Source organism: Seriola lalandi, unplaced genomic scaffold (assembly GCF_002814215.2).
Source record: "Seriola lalandi dorsalis isolate HSWRI2012SDOR001 ecotype SW California unplaced genomic scaffold, Sedor1 jcf7180002054048, whole genome shotgun sequence".
Lineage (NCBI taxonomy): Eukaryota > Metazoa > Chordata > Actinopteri > Carangiformes > Carangidae > Seriola > Seriola lalandi.
In genome coordinates, this window is record NW_019524601.1 from 348,934 (window position 1) to 371,824 (window position 22,891).

The following is a 22,891-nucleotide window of genomic DNA, read 5'->3' on the forward strand; positions in this document are numbered from 1 at the left end:
TGTGTGTGTGTGTGAGAGAGTGTGTATGCATGCATGTGTCAATGACTGAGAAGTGGTGATGTTGTCACAGTGGGATAAAGATTACTCTTGCTGAGTCACAGCTTACATAAAACAAAAATACACAGTAATCTCTTGGTAAATTATAACCACACACACACTCACTCGCAAACACAGTCATAAGCAGTGTGGAATAAAACACGATAGCAGGATTGATTGTAACAAGCTGATATGGGGATTTTGGGCTGTAGTTGTTTTCTCACACTGTGTATATGATTATCTAACATTTTATGACTTTTAGCATGCTGAGACTTTAAAAACACACATGCGCACACACTTAAGCAGGAAAAGGAGTGGTGAGTCCCTACGACCACAATACATCCTGGGGATTAGAAGGCGCTATCTCACTTGAACTAGGAAGCTCTTTGGCCTGAACATCGGAGAGAGAACCGAGGTAAGATAGCAGCTGCTGGCTGTCAAGCTGCTCAGCCCAAAAACTAATTATCTTTATCTTATATTACTCATATTATACTGTACAGTAAGTAAACATTGTCTGAGATATAGATTGTAGCATGTGTTGATGATTACTCGATGATTTACAATGTAATGCTGGATGACAGATTATTACCGTGACAGTGGGATTCATTTTTAATAACTACAACATCAACACATGACAATGATGAATATATAAATATTGTTGCATTAAAAAAAGTCTGTTTTTGTTAGAGAGAGACTTGCATGAAATGAAGGTTTAGTGCAATCATTTTATTTATTCTGTTTTCAGCTTTTTGTAGCTTGCAGATGTTTGAATTATGCAGTTCTATCCACATTACTGTGGACAGACTGCGACCAAGTTTGTTAATGATAATGTTGGTTATGTGTATCTCTTTGCCAGTAGTGTAAATAATCTACTGCAAATCGCAATGCAGCCCCAGGGAACAGATGTCTATGGAGGGCTTTGAATACTGTTTCAGAGACAGATTCTTTTTTTTTTCAGATGTACCCTGCACTGATCTACCTATTTAATGCTAGTCTTAAAGATAATTACAGGTGACAAACTGCCTCTTGGGCTGACATTAACTTTTTAAGGATATGTCTCAAAGTAACCAGTGAATTTAAGGTATTAAGTAAAAGTTCAAATGAAATATCGGATGTTTTAAACTGCCTGTGCCCATGGGAACTGTGTCTGTGTGTTTCGGCGTTAGAGTGCATGTTTGCAGGCGCTTTTCAGTGTCTCTCTATGATGTGCAGCTGATTGCAAACACACATGGGGGCATGCACAGGTTTGGCTCTCTGTCTCTCTCTCTCTGCCCTCGCCTGCTCTTCACAGCACATTAAACACAATGGCTATAAGCCCCTCATTCACCCAAATAGACACAAACCCCCCTACACACACACACTCATACAGACATTCACCTTGTTTTTGTCTCCAAGAGTACATTGGAGTGAAGCCTAATTGCTTGAGTGATATGATGGGTGCCTTTGTAAAGACTACATCTGGCTTGTCAAACAATTCTGTCAACTCCCTTTTTCTCTTTTTCAAAGTTTTGTTCACTTCCTCCTCCTCCTACTTTGTTTACTCAGGTTAGTACCTTCTCTCAACTTCAGAAAGCTTTCCCCCAAGTCCAAGGTTACTGCAAGGAAAAAGAAGCCTATGTGTGTGTCAGATCTGTGTTTTGAGTGTTTTGTGCATGTGTGTGTGTGCGTGTGTGTGTCCTGCCAATGGGCCTCATTAAGCAGGGAAGGTTTTGAGACCTCTGAGACCTTGCCTTTAGTAAACTTTGTGTCATTAATGAGTGTTAATGATGTTGGCCTTTGTAATCACTCGGTGTATTTCCGTGTATACGTGTGCTTGTTTGTTTATGTGTGTTAGATGGGGAAAAGGAGGTTCTCGGGTTTGGAGGTGACCCTAATGGTCATGTTCATGCTGATGTCTGTGGCAGCCATCGCTTTCATAATTCTGTTTGTCAGCGGTGAACCTGGAGTCATTAAAGATGGTAAGTGAACGCACTGAAATGGCTGCTGAAGTGCACATTTTGATACGTCAGTACACAAAATCATTTAATAAGTTTCTTTAATAAGTCCTGCCAAGGCAAAAAAAAAAAAAAAACATTTGAATTTCAAGCTTTATGAGTGGAGTTTGGTAACCTTCAATGCCAACTGAACATAAAAGTTAAGAAATCATTAAGCAGTGCAAGCAGATTTGATTAATAAAACAAAAGTACTACAAAACAAAGCCTTTGACAGGACAGTGTCAACATATATTTATTATATCCGCTGGCTTCACATTGTGAGAAAACCTTTTCCTTTTAACTTTAACATGTAGCAGTCAGCTAGCAGCTAGCACAGGAAAAGACTGCTAGCGTGCTATCATGATCACCTGCATTAGCTAGCCAGTGAATGGTGCTAGAGTAAAGGCTAGCTGCTAGCTAAGTCCCATTTTCCATTTTCACACAAGTTAATTACAGAGATGTGACGTCTAAGTGTGGTGGCTTTGGAGTTGCTGGAAGGCACCTTTTGATGAAGCAAATAAAACCGATTTTAGTGAGAAATAAGTCAAAAGAAATGTTTTAAATTAACACTTTTTTGTGGACTGATCCTAGCTTAAAGCATATATAGCCATAATCTTACTTGTTCTCTCTGGATTTGGGTCTGACATAAAATCTAGCTTTTCTCGGCGAAAAAAAGGCTCATTAAAAGACACTAATACCACATATTATTACATACTGTTGATCATTAGCAGACAACTAGCACATTTTCAGCCATAGTTCAAGAAAACAGGCACTTTTATTTTGAATGTGGCAAAATGTCTAATGATACAGTAATTGGTAAAGTTAATCTGTTTATTGCCTACAAAGGTTATGAATCTTAAACTCATGAATAGTCTGAATACTAAGTCATTCAATTACAGGGTTTTTACTTTGAATTTTTCTTTTGGTGCTGGAGAGAAGTAAACATTTCATTTTTTTGGCAGAAACTACAGAAGTATTTGTTCCTCAGTGTCCCAACATTGCCCTGGCTGAGAGAGTAGACTGTTTCCCTGATGCTGGAGCCTCCAAGGTATGAAAGACTTTGGGTTCCAATGACGCGAAGTCACGTTTGTGGAGAGGCGTTTTTCCAAAGTACTTGAATGGAATGGGTGTTCAGAAGGGGCTCAAAAAAGTATTATGCAATGACAATAATGGCAATGTGGATGATGATAATGATAGTATCAACCATCCCACTTCAACAGCAAAAATGTGAACAACGTGGATGTTGCTGGGGGCCACTGGATGAGAGAAACGTTCCCTGGTGTTTCTTCTCAACCAACCATGGATACACAGTGGAATCGGTGGAGCAGCCGAATCATTTTGGTAAATCCCTATTTCCCCTCTCTCTACCCTGCTTTCACACTCATGCGCTCACTGACTGGTGAAAATATTTGGATTTCTATTTAGCTTATTTTCTAATTCTAACTGCTCCACATTCCTTCGGTCGGTCTGTCTGTCTTCTTCACGTCGTTTTTCCTTTTCCACTCACTTTGCCTAAGGCATAGTTTTCTGTGAAATATGACATGGATGACATATCAGAAAACATGATTGACTTTGCAGAATGCAGGGTTTTCTATTTTCTGCTTGATTTCACTGCCTTATGTGAACTCAAGTTAGTGTATAAAAGCGACAAAAAACATTGGACATTTTATATAAAGGTCTGAACTACAACATCCGCATTGTTGGGGAAATATAAATATATATATGTATAGTATTGGTTGTTTTCTTTGACAAAGGTGGTTAAATTGAAAAAGCTTAGACTGGGTGGAACATTATCAAAAACTATCATTTCTGCTTGAGATACGCTTGATGTTATTCAACTGGGACTTTAACCAATACATAAAAAAAGAACGGGCTCCTTCTTATACAAGTTAAACTGTCTTCAAATATTTTTACATGCATGCTGCCGTGGTATCGCTCAAGGCTACTATGCAAATTACCCACAATTACCTCAGAGGCAACTGAGGACTCTAAGCTGTGTAAGCATATTGCACCCTTTGATCATACTGGTAAATGGATAACCTGGGAATACATCTGTGTTTGAATGGATTCCCATCCCAGTTCACCTGATGAATTTTATGTGGAGTGCTCAAACTGAGGATTGTTGCAGTTTGCTTTTTTATCTGTGCAGTTCAATCATCATTGTAGGGAATAGATTAAATATTTTATTTTGCACTTACGTTAACTGAATAACTGCTGCTGTGGGCGCATGGCTCACTGAACAATTACAGATACCAAAGGGGCACATTGTGATCATGAAATAGACACGGTCACATGTGAAACCTGTTGAATATTAATAAAGAAGATCATTGTTTAAGGGGTGTGTATGTAAGTACTAAAAGGAAGAATTCGATAATGTCTTGTCATCACCATGAAGGTGCCAGGAAACTAGTAGAGCCTCAAGGAAGTTAAGTACGCCCAGTGAAGAAATAGTCTATAGTCTATAGAAACATAAAGAACATATTACATATTTCAACTCTCAGAAGTTGAATGAATATATTTCCAAAAATACTGAACTACTCCTTTAAACCCTAAAAATAAACTACAGTTTTGGTAGTACGTTTGGGGAGTTAAGTAGTGTATATGTGACGTATTTCTCAAAATAAATATTTTTTTCTTTTTCACCATGTTATAACCTTTACTCTCCTGTCATTGTGTGTTTGAATTGCAGTAATGAAAGCCCAGCTGAAGCGAATGGCCTCTCCGTCTTTATTTGGGGCTGATATACAAGAGCTGTCACTTCACGCAGAAATGCAGTCAAACAATCGCCTCCGATTTAAGGTGCACACCGACCGACACCATCTCTCTCTCCCCTCTCACACACAAATTCTCACTCACATTCACACAAACACACACACATCCACATTTTGACAGCGACAGAGGAAATTGTGAGATAAATCCAGTCTAGTCGAATTATTTTCAAAAGCAGTTTTTATCAAAGCATGTTTAACTCAAATGCTGTACAGAACAAAAGAGGACAGAAACAGTCATGTTCGCACTTTGTTGTGTATATCGCTGTGAGATATGAGGCCACACTCATACTGGCTGTATGGTTTGTTTCCTTTCCCTCAGATCTATGATGCCCACAGGCAGAGGTTCGAGGTCCCCCATGAGCACGTCAGCAGCCTCAACAGTGACCCATCCAGCCCCATCAGCAACACACTTGAGATCACAAAGAAACCCTTTGGCCTTACTGTGCGCAGGAAGGAGAACAAAAAAGTCCTGTGAGTGCTCACTGTGTGTGTGTGTTCATTACGCATCTGTTTGAGTTAGATGGCGGAGGTTGTTTGTGAGCAGTAAAGCAAATGCAAAAGACAGCAGACTATGCATACTATGTATATTCAACAAAATTGCATAATGTGCATTCAGGCTTGCATGCTTACTATATACTATAATCTATTGCATATACTGTACATGTACGGTATATACTATGTCTGTACCTGTAGATGTGGATGAGTGCATTTCTTAGCTGAAACATTAACTGCAGCAGGAGGTTGTAATGGTGAAGCTGATGCTGCAATCTATGTTGACAGTAGATTACGTGGATGTAATTCTGGTAGCAAAATAAGTTCCATATTTTATTTTTATATACATATACACACACACACATATATATATATATATGGAATATTTGTTTTCTAATTCTCATAGTCATCTTACTGACTTGAGAAATTGACAGATGTCAATAGATTAACATCGATTCTTTGCATCTCATTTGATGCAGTAATGTGGTCTGTGCACCATATAATCCTATTGTCATGCATTATTTCCGTGTCATCCATTATAATGATGTGTGACACCTTCCTGTGTTACATGTTAGTTTTTCCACAGCGGCAAATAATTATGTTCATATCAATCCAAGGAACACTTGACGAGCCCTGGGTGGCGCTGTCGGAGATCCTCAGAGCTGCTCACACACTTTGTAATAAACATCATTAGGCATTAAACCATCATTATCATTAATGCTATATAGAATATGGGGCATGTGAACACACAGAAACCCATGTTTTATTACTACTAGGATGTGATGACTTTATACACTAATGGTGTTTTGCACATCACCATGTCCTGTTGTGAATCTGAGCTGTTTACCAATTATGTTGCATGACAAATTTTCCTTCAAGGCAAACATTTATCTTTAATGTAGATGGCGCATGTATCTTTTCGAGAAAGTTAAAAGCTACAGTTAATTCAAGAGAGATTTTCATACTATCCAAACAATAATTCTACGATTTGCATTCGTCTTGACTGCAGAGCTAAATATGTATATTACTAGAACTAGAGTATCATTGTTATATCACATGACAACCTTTGGCTTGTCTCACTAACTCACTGCTGTATGAAACAGGATTGTTGTCTTTCTCAACAGCTGCACGACCTTCAACCAGAAGCAGTGAGATTGCTTTGAAGATTAGCCCTTGAAGATTAGTGGCTATTTAGTAATCAGATTGTTCCAACTTTCCTCTACTCTCACAGCCCTGTCTTTGTGGAGGCCACTTGTTATGTGAATCACCATTATCACTCGGTGTATTTGTGGCGTATTCAGGTGATGGGTCAAACTTAAGGTTTTCAAGAGCCTCTCTTTTTAAGATTATACCTTATTAATTCCAAAGGGGACATTTTCTCCTCTGCATTATACTCGCAATACTGTTTTAAGAAAGGGCAGCCATAGGGCACAGCCTGCGAACCCGCTTTATTTTTGAGGCCAGTTGCAGGATGACAATGACAACCAACTCCACCAAATTAAAAGGTGAAAATTTGACAAGATCCTGATCTAAAATCTTGGAATACCAGCATTCATTTGATTCATTTATATTTGTTCCAAGGGGCTTAATCATACTTAACCTATTCCAGGGAAATAATCAACACGCCGTTTTATAAAAACATTTTTCTCTACAGTGGCCTTTAATGGCCCGTCTTTGTTCAGACTCATTTATCAACAACAGTGTGAGTCAGACTGAGAACAATACATTATAAGTTTTGTCGTAAAAAAGTAATTTACAACACTAATCTGCTTAAGTCTCAAGATATAAAGTCTTTAGAGTTAAAATTTCGGTAGCTTTCGCCCCACTTCAAGTTAATGTTAAATCTGTGCTGGACCAGCTTTAGCAGCTGTTGTGTGTCGTTCAGAAACAATAGCGCATTTACTGTTTAATGTTTTTCATAACTAGTTGATAATATTCCCATAATCACATGAGCAGCATATGACCACTAAAAAAGTCCATAAAGGAGAGTGAGCGATAAAGTTTATATATTTACTTTTCATAAATCGCACCAGGTCATCATTAAAAATGTATTTATTCCACTGATTGAGTGTAATGACACTCACGATCATTCTGCTCTTTAACCTGTCAGGCTAGTGTGTGGGCGTTATCCCGTCATAATAAAAAGCTACTTGTTAACAGACACAATCACTGAAAACAGTCATCCTACTGACTGACAGTGTTAAGTTAAGCTGTCATGTGATTGAAGACTAATGTAAATAGCCTCTATTTTATTCCATTTGGGTGTTTGTCTTTCTGTGTGCATGCATTTGTTGCTATGACTATCCACCAACAATGTATATTTACTGCATTTGAAGCCGTTACTCGTGTATTTTGTCTCCAGATCTTTGTCTTTGTGGCTGTATGCAGCTAGAGCAGGCGCAGTTTTTCAACTACTAGTGTATGTCTTGTTTTGAAGGCTAGAGAGATGCTACCCAGAGGGCTTATTAGAGCTTGATGGCATGGTCTGTCTTCTCCCTGGTTTTTCTTCCTGCAACTCAACTCCTCCACACGTCCTTGTCTCATTCCCACTCCCACTCTCTCTTCGCGCTGCATCTCACTCTCACTTTCTTTCTTCTTTTGTCTCTCACACTCGCACACTTTCTCTCTCACCTGCTCTCTCTCGCACATCTCTTTGCTCCATCTCTCACATCAGTCTGTGTTCTCACTTCCCACTTTTTTCTTCTTTTTTTTTTTTCCCCCTTTAGGTTTGACACTACAGTGGCTCCGCTGGTGTTTGCAGACCAGTACCTACAGCTGTCTGCTAAGCTTCCATCCCATAATATTTACGGCCTTGGGGAGCATGTGCACCAAAGGTATCGCCATGACATGAACTGGAAAACTTGGCCCATCTTCACCAGAGACGCTTTCCCTAATGGGGTGAGTCGTACAAACACAAACACTAATGCCATAGATACTTAATGGTATGCAGACATATAAATATAGTCATAAATACACTGTTTACATATGTCAATCCCTGTAATGCACCCCCCGGTTATTGTTGTATCAGACAGATTGTGTGCTCAAAAGCTTACAATTAGGTCTACCTAGGATGTGTGTGTGTGTGTGTGTGTGTGTGTGTGTGTGTGTTGTGTAAGGCATGTTTACATGAGCTCCCTACATGTGTATTCTCCTTCCTAAAGGGCTTATAATTGAATGTCTTGTAAGCTGATTAGGCTGTGAAGTCACCCCCTCAGCCTCAATAAGTTTCCCACTTCCCTACTGCAACTCGCACCTCTTCTCCATATCCCTTCATCCCCCTGTCTCTCTTGCCTTCCCTGCAGGGAATGCATAACCTCTATGGACACTATCCGTTCTTCCTCTGTTTAGAAGATGAGAGCGGAAAGTCATTTGGCGTCTTCCTCATGAACAGCAATGCTATGGGTAAGGATAAAAAAGACAAAAACACACACATGCTGGCCCATAGAAACACACAAATACATGCATGTGTAGACACACATACACAACACCTCCTCAAGAAAAGCAGTGACACAAAAGCCAGTTACATCTGGATATTGAAGGTGGAAAAAAAAAGCATGAGTATAATTAAACAGGAAAAGAAGAAAAATTCTTAAAATAGAGGTTTTGCTGATGTACAACTGGATGAGAGGACATTTTAGTTATTATTTATACTTAAGAATATTGCATGTCTGACTGTGTCTCTTGTTCAGAGGTGACTCTGCAGCCCGCTCCAGCTGTGACCTACAGGACAATTGGAGGAGTCCTTGACTTCTACATTCTCTTTGGAGACACACCAGAACAAGTGGTGCAGGAGTTCCTTGAGGTGAGCCATGACTGATTTTTTTTTTTTTTTTTTTTTTTTTATGTAAAAATATGCAACGCAGGTTTTTTGAGCAACTCTGCTGTGCGAAAGTGGCTTATGAGTTGCCTTGGCACGGCAAATGTATTAACAATATGTCCAATCATGCTGTCCAGCTCCTTGGCAGGCCCGTCATTCCTCCCTACTGGTCACTGGGTTTTCAGCTTTCTCGCTGGGACTACGGTAGCCTGAGAGAGGTCAAGAAAACTGTGGAGAGAAACCGTGCCGTGGGCCTCCCATATGTAAGCTCCAGTCTGCATGCTTGAATTTTCTTTAAAACCTTTTATTTTTTTATGCTGTTTTCATGCAGTATGCCTGACTGTCTGGGCTATCATGCCCATTTCTGCCTCTATTCCAGTCTGATTTGGTCCTCACGTTCTTGTTATAAAAGGGCGGAACAACTGTTCACAGATTTGATATTTTTATATTACACTACTGCCCATGATATGTTATGAATTTCAGGTGCATAAATGTCCTCACGTGTTTGCCATTTTCACACTCAATATCTCAGCTCTATCTTGTTTATCTTGAGCGTATAAATTCCTGTCACATTTTGTTTGCACTGAGTTTATCGTCTCAATAAAAATGCACAATAAACCCATATCAGACTAGGTGTAAGGTAGGGCTGCAAGTTCTCCATTCATACAACCCTGCCGGTGGGAGATTGCATGACAAAAATCCACCCCAAGTATCAGAAGCCGGAGATCATTATCTATCAATTACAGTCTGGGAAATGAAAACAAGTCATGGTTTTCTCAATACTGGTTTGTCATTTCTATTTCAGTCATTGATTTTCTTTGCAGTGCAAAAGAAAATTGGGGACAAAAATGGGGGCAGGTTTTTGAATGTGAATGTGACCTCAGGCGTCAAACACTGAGACACATGAGACGTTTCAGCAATGTCCTTTCTTCAGACTAAATATGCATTTTTAACAGTCTGTGTAGTATGTAGGGGTGGGGGGCTTCTTTAGCTGATGCAAACCTTTTTTTTTTTTCATTTTTTGTTTGGGAGGGGGTGGGGATCAATACTTCACCTTGTGCACCCCTTGTTAAATTTGAACCACTCATGCACTACTGTGTGGTTCCAGAGGCAAGAGCCTTAACCGCTACACTATCTGTGGAGACGTGATATGAAGGTTGAAGCAGGAGTTCGACAGACAGTCAGAGTGATAGGGATGGCCTTTAGCTTAGACGGGGTAATCCAGCTTTCTGTCAAATAATGGAGAGTCTGCTGGGCTCTATAGGTTCAATCCCGGGACCACTATTTTTCAAGCGTCACTGAATGTTAGCACTGATCAAAGATCAATCGACCGAGTTCCGTTCATTATCTCATTCATCCTGATCTGAATGCTAAAACTACTCCAACGCTTCTTCCCTTCTGAGACACTTGAGAAATACCAGTTCTGGTTGACATTTTCTTGGGAATGAGCCTTGCTGCTTATCTTCGTCCGGGCCTGCTGACAGTGACCGTAAGAAGTCCCATCCGCACAGAGCAGTGATATTTGATGTACTTTTTGCTTCTTAATTACTAAGGTAAACTCCTAATCGAAATCTTTATATATCCCCATAAAACATTTTAACTGTATCACAGCTCCGTAATGACGGCACCAATCAAGGACTCTGTTTGAACTCTGTCTTATCTAAAGATCAAACACAAACAAATTTCCAACCCATCTCAATATTTCACTCTGATAATCTCCAATCTTTCTTTCATATCCAAAGACATTAGGATGCAGCTGCTTCCTCTCCTGCTATACTCAGGGACATATTTGATAACCATTAGATAGACCACAGAGGGCATTATCACATTCCCCCTAATATGTCTGGAGCTGATTACCATTAGAGGAAAGATCTGGCAGAGCCTTCCAAACCATCTGCTCTATCGATATGAAGTAGATTTTGGCAGACAACGGACAGACAGAGAGCAAGCATGAAGTCACACCCTGGCAAAAAAAAGAAAAAAAAAATGTGTTAACATTCCCATTGTCCTCCCAAGGTTTAGTAGCGCATTAGCCAATTCACATCATGGTCTGCGAAAGTCCAGCAAAAACATGTGCACAAAAAAGCTAGCAGTTAAAATGTTTTTTCTATTAGGCTTATAATGCAAATGCTTACCAGTGGGATTATTAGTCATTCTGAGATGAGGTATATACAGTGTTAGGAGTCATAATGAAGATGCTCAATTTTGAGTGGATGTGTCCAAGTTATGCGGAGAAGCAGAAGCATGACTGGGTACATTTAAGAGGTATTAAGAGTCATTTTGAATTTATTACCCTCATGCAAGATGCAAATGGGATTTTAATACATGGAAGCCGTGCCAGCATTTTAGCATCTCCAATTAAGCTTTGAATATCTAATGACATCTAACCTATTTGAAGTAAACTCAATAAGTTAACATAGTGTACTCCAAAAAATGATCTCAAAACAAGACTGGGGAAAATAAACTTTTTAGGAATTCAGAACCTTTTTTTTCCCCCTCTGAACTACATAATGATCATGTCTTACATGCACATGAGGTGCCCATACAGATAGCATGTTCTTCTTCCCCATGCAGGACATTCAGTACACTGACATAGACTACATGGAGGATAAAAAAGATTTCACCTATGACAAAGTCAAGTTCAGTGAGCTGCCTCAGTTTGCTGACTACCTCCATGAGAAGGGGCAGAGATACATCCTCATCCTGGTAAGAAATGCCACACTGTGAACAAAGTTTAAGTTGTTTTATGCCACTTAAAGGATCTAGTTGTAAGTTTTGCTGCTGCTACATAGACAGCGTTAGCATCAACATCCGTTTCCTAAACAGTCTAGAATAAATGTTGCAAGTTCAGCATGAAACTTATGTTTTTTACTCACCAAGAGCTTTCTCCAGTAATAGAAAGTTAACTCTAGTCTCTATCACATCTTTTCTTCTACTGAAGTTAGCATGCTAACCAGCTAGAGCCGTTCCGTCTCTTCACTTTCCGATAGCGACTCACTGTAACCTCCAATCTATCCAACCAAAAGAAATTTAGCAATGTCAGAGCTATTATGGAGGCAGCCACACAACAAGTTTCTGCTCTAAATTATTGTTCTTCCAACAGTTAATGTGAAAGCAAATTTCTGTCCATCTAATCTCATGTTCTTATGTGTGTATCCCTTTGTCCCCAGGATCCTGCAGTAGCTACCAGTAAGAGAGTAGGGAACGCACCATATGACTCCTATGACCGTGGGAATCAGAAGAATGCCTGGGTCACTGAATCAGATGGGAAAACTCCTCTGTTAGGAGAGGTGAGCTGTATTTGCAAGAGAGAACTAAGGCATGAATACAGATGAAGCAATACACTTAGTGGCCCCTTAATTAGGTTCTTATCTCCATTCAAGCAAAGATTTCCCTCCTCCAGATGGTAATGCCCCTTTTACACCGAGCTTTCATCCTACGCATGTCCAGCGTTCTGTATCATGTGAAAACGGCTTGTCACAGTCCTACATGGGTCAGGCTTAATGTTGCACAGCACAGGTCGCCCACAAGTGTTAAAAGGGAGGTTCACTTGATGCTCCACTTTGTCTTACACTTTGCATCAACCATGATTTTAATTGGCTCTGGCATGATTGTGGCCAGATGCACAAATTTTGTCAGGAACTGATACATTGATGGGGATTTTAGAAACTACAGCATATGGATTTTACTCATAATAATGTGGTTAACAAAACATATCCAGTTATCTAGAGTCCCTAAGTGATAGTCCTACACCAGACTTGCTCTAGGATCAATAAGAAAACAAAACAGATCATACTAAACACTGATACTGGAAAAGTCTTCAAAACCCCCTGTTCTGTTCACTGAACACTATTATTATACAACAACAATCCCTACAATATCCATGTATGGCGACTACAATATGGCTAATTTAAGGTATGATTAAGGTCTGGTTGGTTAAGGTTTGGGAAAAACCCTGGGGTTGTATGTAAATTTTATAATGGCGGTGTGCGGGTACTCTAAAGAATATACAGTCATAAATCCATGCTTCTATTCCACTTTATATCACTTGTAAATGCCTGTGGAAGTGTTTTAATGGTATGATTTTTTTTTTTTTTTTTTTGGCGCATGCTTAGCCCCAAGCACTTGATTGAGCAATTGAGCATTGTGCTGTTGGTGAGGTAAAAGGTCAAAGTGTAGCTAGTTTGTAAAACTGACACTCAATGTCTTTGTGTTCAATTCCATTCATCCATGCAATACCACAATTTGATCCTGATTAATCGGTTGAGGTAGACCGAGATGTTCATAACATGGATCAGCCATCAAAAGAATCAGTATGAACTGAGTAACATCCAGTGTTGGTCAGACAAAGATTACTGTTGAATGTGCAGTATGTAGAACCTTCCATGACTCAGAAATCAAACGGCGATGGGTGGTTGAACATTATGCGTCATCATGCAACATAAGCATAAATACTGTGTGTGCATTTGCTGTGTGTATAAGCATGTGTATGTGTGACTTATTCTTTACAGTCTCCATCAAACCATAATACTCCCTAATGGAGGTTCAAGTTTCCGGTATGTTATTTTTTGATCCTATTCCCCAAAGAAGATGGTCTCCCCTGCAGAGAGGGGTGGAGGGTAAAAGTGTGTTGCTGCCATGCTTTTATAGTGTTGCTTTTGATTACACACGCGATTAGGTCCAGTCCCTCCGCTAATCGCTTTTTCATGCCGTTTATAACAGGTCAAACATATGCATCGATTCTGCATTAGTGTTTAATCTTAAAATGTTCTGCATCAACGCATCACAGATTAGGTATGTAAGTGTGTGTATGTCTATGTGAGAGATAGAGAGAGAAAGAGAGGGAGAGGGAGAAGGAGAGGGAGAGAGAGAGAGAAATAGAGAGAGAGAGAGAGAGAGAGGGTGGATCTATGTGTATCCATTTCTCTTGATGAGAAGCTATTCTTGGTTGTTTGTGCTTTATGTCTGTGCACGCATGTGTGTGATTTTAATTGATTCTAGTTTATTTCCATATGAATGTATGTGTCCTGGTTATGAAAACATTGAGGTCTTTTTCAAAACGACCTTTGCGGTAGCTGTGTCAGTGATAAAGGAGATACAGCGACAGGCTGGTATTTATTCTGCTTTTAAGACAGCTAATTGCTTGCAAAGATAAGGATAAAAGCTTTTTCTGCTGGCCCATATGTTTCAGTGTGCAAGTAGAATCATAGCGGCACCTCACTCACACAGATGAACATTTCTGTTCACTGCACAGAGGCAAAAATGGATGGGAGTAAAGAGAGCAGCAGGGAGTACTGAAAAAAAGAAAAAGAACAACAAAAAAAAAAACGAGTATATGTGGGTTTAAAGGTAGGGATGACAGACAGAAACATGGACTGAGAAAAAGGCAGGTGCAGGCAGACAGACAGACACAAATAATAGATTAGAGGGAAATGTACAGGGAGACAGACTGGCTGTCTTTCTGAGTGGTGGAGTGACAGGGTGGTACACAGGGAGTCAGCTGTAGTGAGAGACAGACAGAGACAGATTATCAGGTAAACACAAAAAAGAGACAGACGAGATGGAAGGTAGAAAGACACTTTGAAGAAGAGGTAGGCGGAGGGACAGATAGAGACAGGTAGGAGAGGGTTAGACAGACAGGTAATGACATAGATAGGCAGAGTGACGGAGAGAAGAGCATAAAAACAGACAAATAGACATAAAGATAGAGAGTGAGATATGCAACTACAAATGCCGGCAGATTTGTAGAAAGTGTTTACTGGGGTGTCGGTGTTAGTGAGCAGCTGGAGTCGTCAGAGAGACAAAATCTGGAGTTAAAGGAAGGAAGAGGTGATTGGAGAAAAAAAAGAAAGAAAGATGGAAAATGCGTCGTACTATCAATAAGCTTTGACCTTGGAGTTCTGACCACCTGCCAAAAACATCTGCCTATAAATCTATGTACGTGTGAGTGTGCGCACGTGAGCGTGCATGAGCATGATTCATGTCTGTGCTACAAACTGGGTTGTAAAGTTATTGGCAGTGGAAGTAAAGGTAAAAGATAGCTACAGTGGCACAACCTTGAGATTTAATATCTACCGTGCTCTAAAAGAAGGGTTCACACACACAAAAAATCTCTGCCTTTCTCTGTGGATTAATCATTTTTTTCAATACATGTCATTAAGGACGACTTCTAACACACAGTCACGTCTGGAGATTTCTATTGCATTATCGATTTCGCCTCTCCTCTGTTCTCTCTCTCTCTCTCTCTCTCTCTCTCTCTCTCTCTCTCTCTCTCTCTCTCTCTCTCTCTCTCTCTCATCAATCCCGCCCCCTCCCTTATTTCATCTCCCTTCTGCTCTCTTTTCTTTGTCATTTCCACATCTCTAAGCTGTTTCTTTGACATTTCCATAGGCCTAGTGTTTTGCTTCTGTGGAGCTCGCTACGCCTACATCCTCCGAGATGATCATGCCCCATCATGCTGTTTACATGAAGAATATTTAGTGGGCTGAAAGATAAAGACACACTGTTGATGCTTTTAGAACCGAAACAAAAAGGATAAAGAAAATTGAATTTTAAATGAGGTCCTGACAATTTGCCTTGCAAAAAAACAAAACCTGAAGTGAACACCGTCAGAAGGGAAGCTCACACACGCCAAACTAATGTTCTCAGTTTTATTCCAAACTGGTTATTTTGGCTTGTAAACACGCAGCATCTCGTATTCTGTCCCTTTCAGGTGTGGCCGGGAGAGACAGTGTTTCCAGACTACACCAGCCAGGGCTGCATCGACTGGTGGGTTGATGAGTACGAGCGATTCTCCAGGGAGATCAAACATGATGCCCTCTGGATTGTAAGTCAATTTTAGATAAATAAAATGAAGGTGTGCATTCACTGATTAGCTGCTCACTAACTGAATATTCTGAAATTGGCGTTATTCTGCAGCCAACTGCGAGCGAACGAGGGCGCACGCACACACACACACAAACACACACACACACACACACACACAAGGGCCAGTGAGCTTAAAATTTTTTTGCAATTTTCAGTGGCAATTACTTTACTGTGGGTTAAACATTGAGGCTGACACAAAAACAGGCAGCAATTAATTTTGTACTGTTAATTATTCCTCAGCTGAAAATTTGGATTTGGCTCCCTGATTACTCAGGCTGTTTACTGAAATATACATAATTCCCCATCTCACTTCAAACACCTGATCCAACCCAGGTCATTTTACTCATGTTTATTAGGAAAAAGTAAAATGTTAGATGTGAATAAATCTTCTTTTCAACACTTCGTTGGAAGAATCCTGGAATTGCAACACACGTTGCATGTCTTAAATGATTGTAATTATTAGTTAAAATGATTAGTTTAAACTTTTAATTGTGTTCTGCTGAAAACATGACATCTGATGCACTTACAGGACATGAATGAGGTGGCTAATTTCAAGAAAGGATCGAATAAGGGCTGTGCCGATAACAACCTCAACTACCCTCCCTACACTCCAAGTAAGAGACATTACTTTTTATGTTCTGAGCCATAATTGCACTTAATACTTATACTTATCTTATACAGTCGTCTGCAATATGCAATAGGTATGTTCCTTTAGAGATATGGTGAAGTCTCAATACTTTATCATGGCAACATTATTAGTTTGTCCTTATGTTGAAAAAAGTCATAACTTTAGTTTCTAACAGTCTGAACAAAGGACTCAAAGGTTACTGCAATACAAAGACATAGAGGATGGCACAGGCTTTGCAGCTCGTAGCCCAAAAGCTGAGCACAAGTTGATAAATTAGCCACAATAGCTCATGAAGTAAGTTCAGGTCCAGAGGAAAACTCATCTAAAAAAGTGGGTCCCTGGTGAAGAATTTCGAAAATGACTCTTCTGCCACGTCTTTTATTCCGACTGTTTCCCAGGCAGGATGATCATAACTGGAAAAGGCATGCTCCCCTGGTGCCACCTTTTTATTGCACTCCTCCTTAGTCATCCTCTTCCCTCCATTGCTCTGTCTGTCTCTCATTTCCTCACTGTTCCCTCTTCCTATTGGAATATATATCACTGTCTCTCGTTTTCCCTGTCCCCTTCTTTTTTCCACCTTTCTCTCTCCTTCCCCACACTGCACCCTGTACTTTGTATTCAGTTCCGTACCTCTTCTCACTTTACCCCATCTATTTACCTCCTGCATCTTTTCTCTCCCCCAGAGATCCTGGATGAGGTGATGTACAGTAAGACTCTGTGTATGGATGCCAAGCAGGCCTGGGGGAACCACTATGATGTCCACAGTCTGTATGGCTACTCTATGGTGCTGGCTACTGAAAAGTGAGTGCACTCACAATCGATGACAGAAGGGAGTTTGGCCAGCTTGTGCTACAGTAGAGAGGCCAACTCGCTCCCACCCCTTGAGAGCAATGAGGCCACTGGCAAACTCAAAATGCACTGTGTGATGTCAAAACACAAAATCTTTAAAATCAAGTGTCGTAGAATGAGAGGTTATTGAGAAGTGGCCCTGGAGCAGAATTATGGAGTTGAAATGCAGAAGCGCGACCGAGAAAATCTGTCAGTTCAGTGCAGCGCCTTGGCGCGTGACTCACGCCCTCTGCTAAATCATAGCCTGTGACTCTTGCAGACCATTTGCAAGTTGGGTCCCATGTGACGAGTGCAGAAACATGTTTTAATGAGCCGGGCTCCGAGGGTGAGAGAGTGAATTCCTCGTCTGGGTCTGACGCCGGAACAGTTTAAGGGCCCATTACTTACAAAAACCTACAGAGGGGCATCAGTGTGAGCGGAGGATATAATCATTTGACATGTGGTAACTGATGACGCATTACGCAGGTTAAAGTATATTTAACCTGCTTTATGCTTTATTTATGCATAGATACATGGGTACAGTCAAAATCAATCTGGGCAAATACATGGATCGTGGATAACTGCTCTGTTAAATGTACACACAGCGCTTGATTACAAGCAGTCAGCTTGTTAAAACTATAAACTTAGTTATTCTCTGCATAACACCATGTGCATTGTGTGGGTGCCAGTTTTTGTATATCCTTTATTCAAGTTATGCTAATGGTTGGAAAGCTGATTAAGGTACATTAAGCGGGCTACATAAAGTTTGCCTTGCCTCTGTAACAGAAAGAGATGATGATGTTTGATGAATGAGGTGGATCTTTGGCTGAAATTCATGTATCTAATCTCAGATTTCCACCACTGAATTGAAAACAAGCACAGAGCAATTTGCAAAGAGAGTAAGCAGAGGAGGTTCACCTGAGAAAATCAGACTATTCAAACAGCACAGTAAAGCTAGGCGGATGACTGCATTTCGTGGAAGCCCACGTGAACAAGTGCTGCACAAAATACAAACCACTTAAATGTCACAGAGGTATAAACTGCAGTCATATCCATCTTAGTATAGGAGCTCATAGATTTCAAGCCCTCAGCTCGATTTTTCACACGAGGCTAAAGTTGGAATCAGGTGCCAGGATTCTAATACACACTAATGGTGATGGTATGGGAAAATGCTTCAATTACAAATCAGTGCACACCTTCACTAATGGACTTTTGGCTGATAGAAAATAACACACCATAAAACTTAAAAAAACAAAGAAAAAGCAATGCACACCCCTAGATGCAGACTACGACTACCTAGGCAGTAACCTAGGTTATAGGTTATGTCACTATTACAAAGGTTCATTGTTTTCACCACTTAGTGGGATATCCTGCATTTAAATGCAGATTCTTCACTGCCATGAGCTTTCAAATGTACCTCAGATGACAATAAAAAATAAAAAATAAAGAAAATGCAACTGCAACCTGTCAGATTTGAATTTGAAGGTGAATATAGCCTCAGCATTGCTTGGCACTATGTCTGCAGAGGAAGAAGAGCTTCTTTCACAATGACAGCACAACACAGTGTTCCCACTGTCTTTTATGTTTTCTTACACAAAAGGTTGCCATTACATTTAGCAACATCTCACTGATAAAACTGGATGTATAGATTCAGAAAGGCATCATATTTGGCTTTTATATATAGACATCCATTGCATAAAGATATTACTGAAAGTGTGAGGTATAGTTCAGATCTTTCCTTGGGGTTTCCTGTTACCACCGTTTTAAAAGTTCCCCAGGTATACGTACGGTATAATGGTATTCAGATTATAATGCAGCTTGTTTCACTAATGGCGCTTCCCTAGAGGTACAGTATTACCTGTGACAACCACACTGTGTACATACACACTGTGCAAAAAATGTATGCACAAAGGAAACCATAATACTTGCATACACAAGGTCACACGCACGGACATACACACACACACACACACACACACACACACACACACACGAACACACACCAGAGACCGTGTAATACAATCCCTCTGAAGTTGACTTGCTGACTCACTCCTTTGGCATTAAAACAAGCTCATCTTTTGTCTCCTTTCTCCCTCCGTCCACTAATTAAAATGTGTTATTGGCAGGAGACACATTTTGTAAACACCATCAGGGATTTGTATTGTCATGAAAATCAATGCCACTTCGATTTCCCTCATCAAACAAAATAATAATGTACAGTAGGGAAGGAAAAGTACCACTAGCTGTGGCTTTGTCCCCATAAAGTCACTCTATCTCGCTGCACTCTGTGAGCACGTATGTGTCGGCGTACGCGTGTTTGATATAGGTTTCCCCCCTGTGCCGCCTGAGTCCCTCTCTTTCTGTCCCTTTATGTCCTTTTTATCTTAATGACCTCTTTCCTCTCCCTCTCTCCCTGCTCTTGTTCTGCATCTCTCCTTGCTGCCTTCCTCTCCACCCCACAGAGCTCTGCAGCGTGTGTTTGGAGGAAACCGTACCCTGATGTTGACCCGCTCCTCCTTCCCAGGTGTAGGAAAATATTCGGGTCACTGGCTGGGGGACAATGCTGCCAACTGGAACGACATAAAATGGGCCATCCCTGGCATGCTAGAGTTTGGGCTCTTTGGTGTTCCCTATGTGAGTAGCAAACCTTCACAGAAGGGCAAATACTGTTCGTATTATACTTAAAGCAAGAGAGTTTGACATTTTCTACCTGGTTGCCATGACAGGGCTTAACAGGACTGCGAGGGGGAATCTTTTCAGTTTTTTTCATCTGATCCAAAGATTCAAACATCACATCATAAAATTTAATGTCAACGGTGTAATTTAGACCTCCCTTTGAGCCCTTGTATTTGAGGAGAAAAACATTATTTGTAGTTTTGTGTTGTAACTTTCTCAACTTTGATACTGTAATAGCACACCTAAAGCTGGCAGAAAAGAAATATTCCAGACACCCAAGAGCTCCATTCAGTCTCCATTCTTTAGCAAATATCCATTGACTTTGGTGCATTTGACTTGAGGCTCAGATTCCCCTCACACAATTTTAATGAAAGAGACAGAAATGTTATTATTAGGTATGTAGAACACTTGTATCTTTCAAAAAGATCTTAACATGCAGTTCTGGCATTTGTGAGCTTCTCTCTTTTGCCTTTTTAAAGAGGATTCAGCTGCTAATTGAGATCTATGTTCAGGCGTAAGCATAAAGGCAGAGGGGCAGGCAAGAAAAAGTGCGTCTGGAATGAAATCCATTAAAATGTCTAGAAGAACACCAGTTCTCCTCGCAGGAGCACCACCACGTTCAAACACATGAAGTTGAGAAAACACACTGCTTTTGTCACTACCCAAGTGCACTCTGTGCTAACTACTTGCATGTGTATACGTGTAGTGCACAATAGCAGTAAGAAAACAACAGGGAGTCCAATGCACACACAAACACACAAATGCACTCCTCCAGCTGTGCACGTCAGGTGGTCTCAGATGTCACCTACATCCTGGTGGGACTGTGTCAAGCAGATTTTAGGCTCTTCAGTACACACACACACACACACACACACACACACACACACACACACACACACACACACACACACACACACAGAAGACGCACATACACACGCTCACACAAAGAGAGAGAAAAGGATAGCAGGAGAAATGGGAGTTGGATCGATTCCCTCTCATTGAGTCTGTTGTAAAATGTGGCCAGTAGTAAACAATAGAAAGCAAGCAGCCTCCATGAACTGGCCTTTGACTGAAGTCTCCTTCTTGGACTCCACTGTGCAATTAATGTAAATAAAGATCACTGCCCATATCTACTCTCTGCCAATAAATCTTGACCACATTGAACGGACATCAAGAAAGGCATTTTAAAAGACAAATATGTGGTCAGTTATCACATCGGTGTTTTTTTTTTTTTACTACTGCAGGAGATTTGTTGACCTCACTGTCAGTGGTTGGAGTTCTTTCTGAAGGTGCCTGGTTTGACATTTATAATATAGAGCTCCTTTACTTTCAACATACAATATCCAACTGGAATCCACAAAATCCCCTTTTCTTAGAATATGTGAAATTGCATGCCAACAGTATGATTCCATTAGAATGACTAACATTTAAGACATAATATGTACACTGTAGCTGTGGCTAAATGTCAAGCTGTCACCCCTTCATGTGTTTCAGATCGGAGCTGACATCTGTGGATTCTTTGACAACTCCAGCGAAGAGTTGTGTCGTCGCTGGATGCAGGTGGGGGCTTTCTATCCCTTCAGTCGGAACCACAACGCTCAGGGCTACAAGGTACTGCAAAGGCATTTTGTTCTGCAATTCTTATATTAGACTGTCAGTTTTAGATTTATGTATCACACATTGTTTGGTCTAAAGTGCTGCAGGGTATACCCTTCATTTCATAACATTGTATAGGTGCCATAAACTGGTTAAAAATAGAAACTTCTTTCCGTATCCATAGAGATTGTCATCACACCAGCACACGCCAGCACAACTGTGTCATAAAACGGGAGCAGTGTGACATCTGATTTTGGGTTCCACACTGTGAATGTTAGCTGCTGGAAATCATTATAGCTGCCGGGTACTGGAACATTTGAGCCTGAAGTAAAAGGTAGCTGGTGCCCAACTGATACTCATCAAAAAGCTTGAGATTTTACACTTTAGTAAACAATAAAGCTAATGCTAAATTATGTTAAATGACCATATTATGATGTGCCATATGGCATGAGACCCTTAACTAACCTTTGAATGGGTAGTGTTATCTCTCTTCACACACACAGCACCACCTCCTCAGCTTAAAACTGTGGGTCTGGTTGCATGTATGTATTTTTGGGTGAAAACGTGTGAGGCTGAGTTTCTATTTCACTCTAACAGCTCTGTTTAGCTGCTTAGCTTACATACTTGCACAAGCAAAATAGAAGTTATATTTATGCTTTATTGTTTGTATTTGTAAGCAGCATGTTTCACTTTTAATGTTACAAGAGAAAAGACTATAATAATAATAATGATAAAAAAGGGACTAAACAATGTCTTTGGCAAATACATGAATTAGATGAATAAATAGCCGAACAGCTGGAGCTGCTGGAGTGTGAACTTCCCCAAATAAAATAGAGCACAGCCACCTGCATAAACCCACACTGATACATTAGTATGCAGGGCCGCAGTAAGACAATACTAGACAGTGGATGTGTTAGTTGTAACAGGGTTTTTTTTTTTGTTTGTTTTTTAAACGTAACCTAAAACCCCACAAAATAATGTACATTGCCATGCACCATGTTCTGGAAAGTAATGCTCGGTTACCTCTGTAGGTATAACCAGGTGTGCTAATGTTTGCAGTTAACAGTGCAAAGCAGAGCAGACAAAATTGAATCCATGATTATACAACAGTTAGTTCAGACCAAGTAATCTGATTGGACGAGAGTCATTCCATTGGCGCTGATATAGAGTAAAATAGCAGTGGGACTTTTAACTACATGTATCACTC

At 40.3% G+C, this 22,891-nt stretch overlaps 1 protein-coding gene across 1 annotated transcript in view; it reads left to right on the plus strand.

Annotated features, from left to right (window-relative positions):
* Nucleotides 1-319: 319 nt before the first annotated feature.
* si (sucrase-isomaltase) overlaps nucleotides 320-22,891 on the plus strand; it is a 64,161-nt gene continuing 41,589 nt past the window's right edge. Inside the window, exons 1-17 of the mRNA XM_023402980.2 lie at nucleotides 320-451; nucleotides 1,871-1,994; nucleotides 2,972-3,057; nucleotides 3,230-3,350; nucleotides 4,699-4,808; nucleotides 5,100-5,251; nucleotides 7,999-8,170; nucleotides 8,575-8,674; nucleotides 8,962-9,074; nucleotides 9,227-9,352; nucleotides 11,664-11,795; nucleotides 12,260-12,379; nucleotides 15,802-15,915; nucleotides 16,486-16,570; nucleotides 17,268-17,385; nucleotides 19,875-20,046; nucleotides 21,583-21,699. Coding sequence (XP_023258748.1) covers nucleotides 1,871-1,994; nucleotides 2,972-3,057; nucleotides 3,230-3,350; nucleotides 4,699-4,808; nucleotides 5,100-5,251; nucleotides 7,999-8,170; nucleotides 8,575-8,674; nucleotides 8,962-9,074; nucleotides 9,227-9,352; nucleotides 11,664-11,795; nucleotides 12,260-12,379; nucleotides 15,802-15,915; nucleotides 16,486-16,570; nucleotides 17,268-17,385; nucleotides 19,875-20,046; nucleotides 21,583-21,699 — 1,962 coding nt within the window. The 5' untranslated portion in view covers nucleotides 320-451. The remainder of the gene's footprint in view (nucleotides 452-1,870; nucleotides 1,995-2,971; nucleotides 3,058-3,229; nucleotides 3,351-4,698; nucleotides 4,809-5,099; nucleotides 5,252-7,998; nucleotides 8,171-8,574; nucleotides 8,675-8,961; nucleotides 9,075-9,226; nucleotides 9,353-11,663; nucleotides 11,796-12,259; nucleotides 12,380-15,801; nucleotides 15,916-16,485; nucleotides 16,571-17,267; nucleotides 17,386-19,874; nucleotides 20,047-21,582; nucleotides 21,700-22,891) is intronic.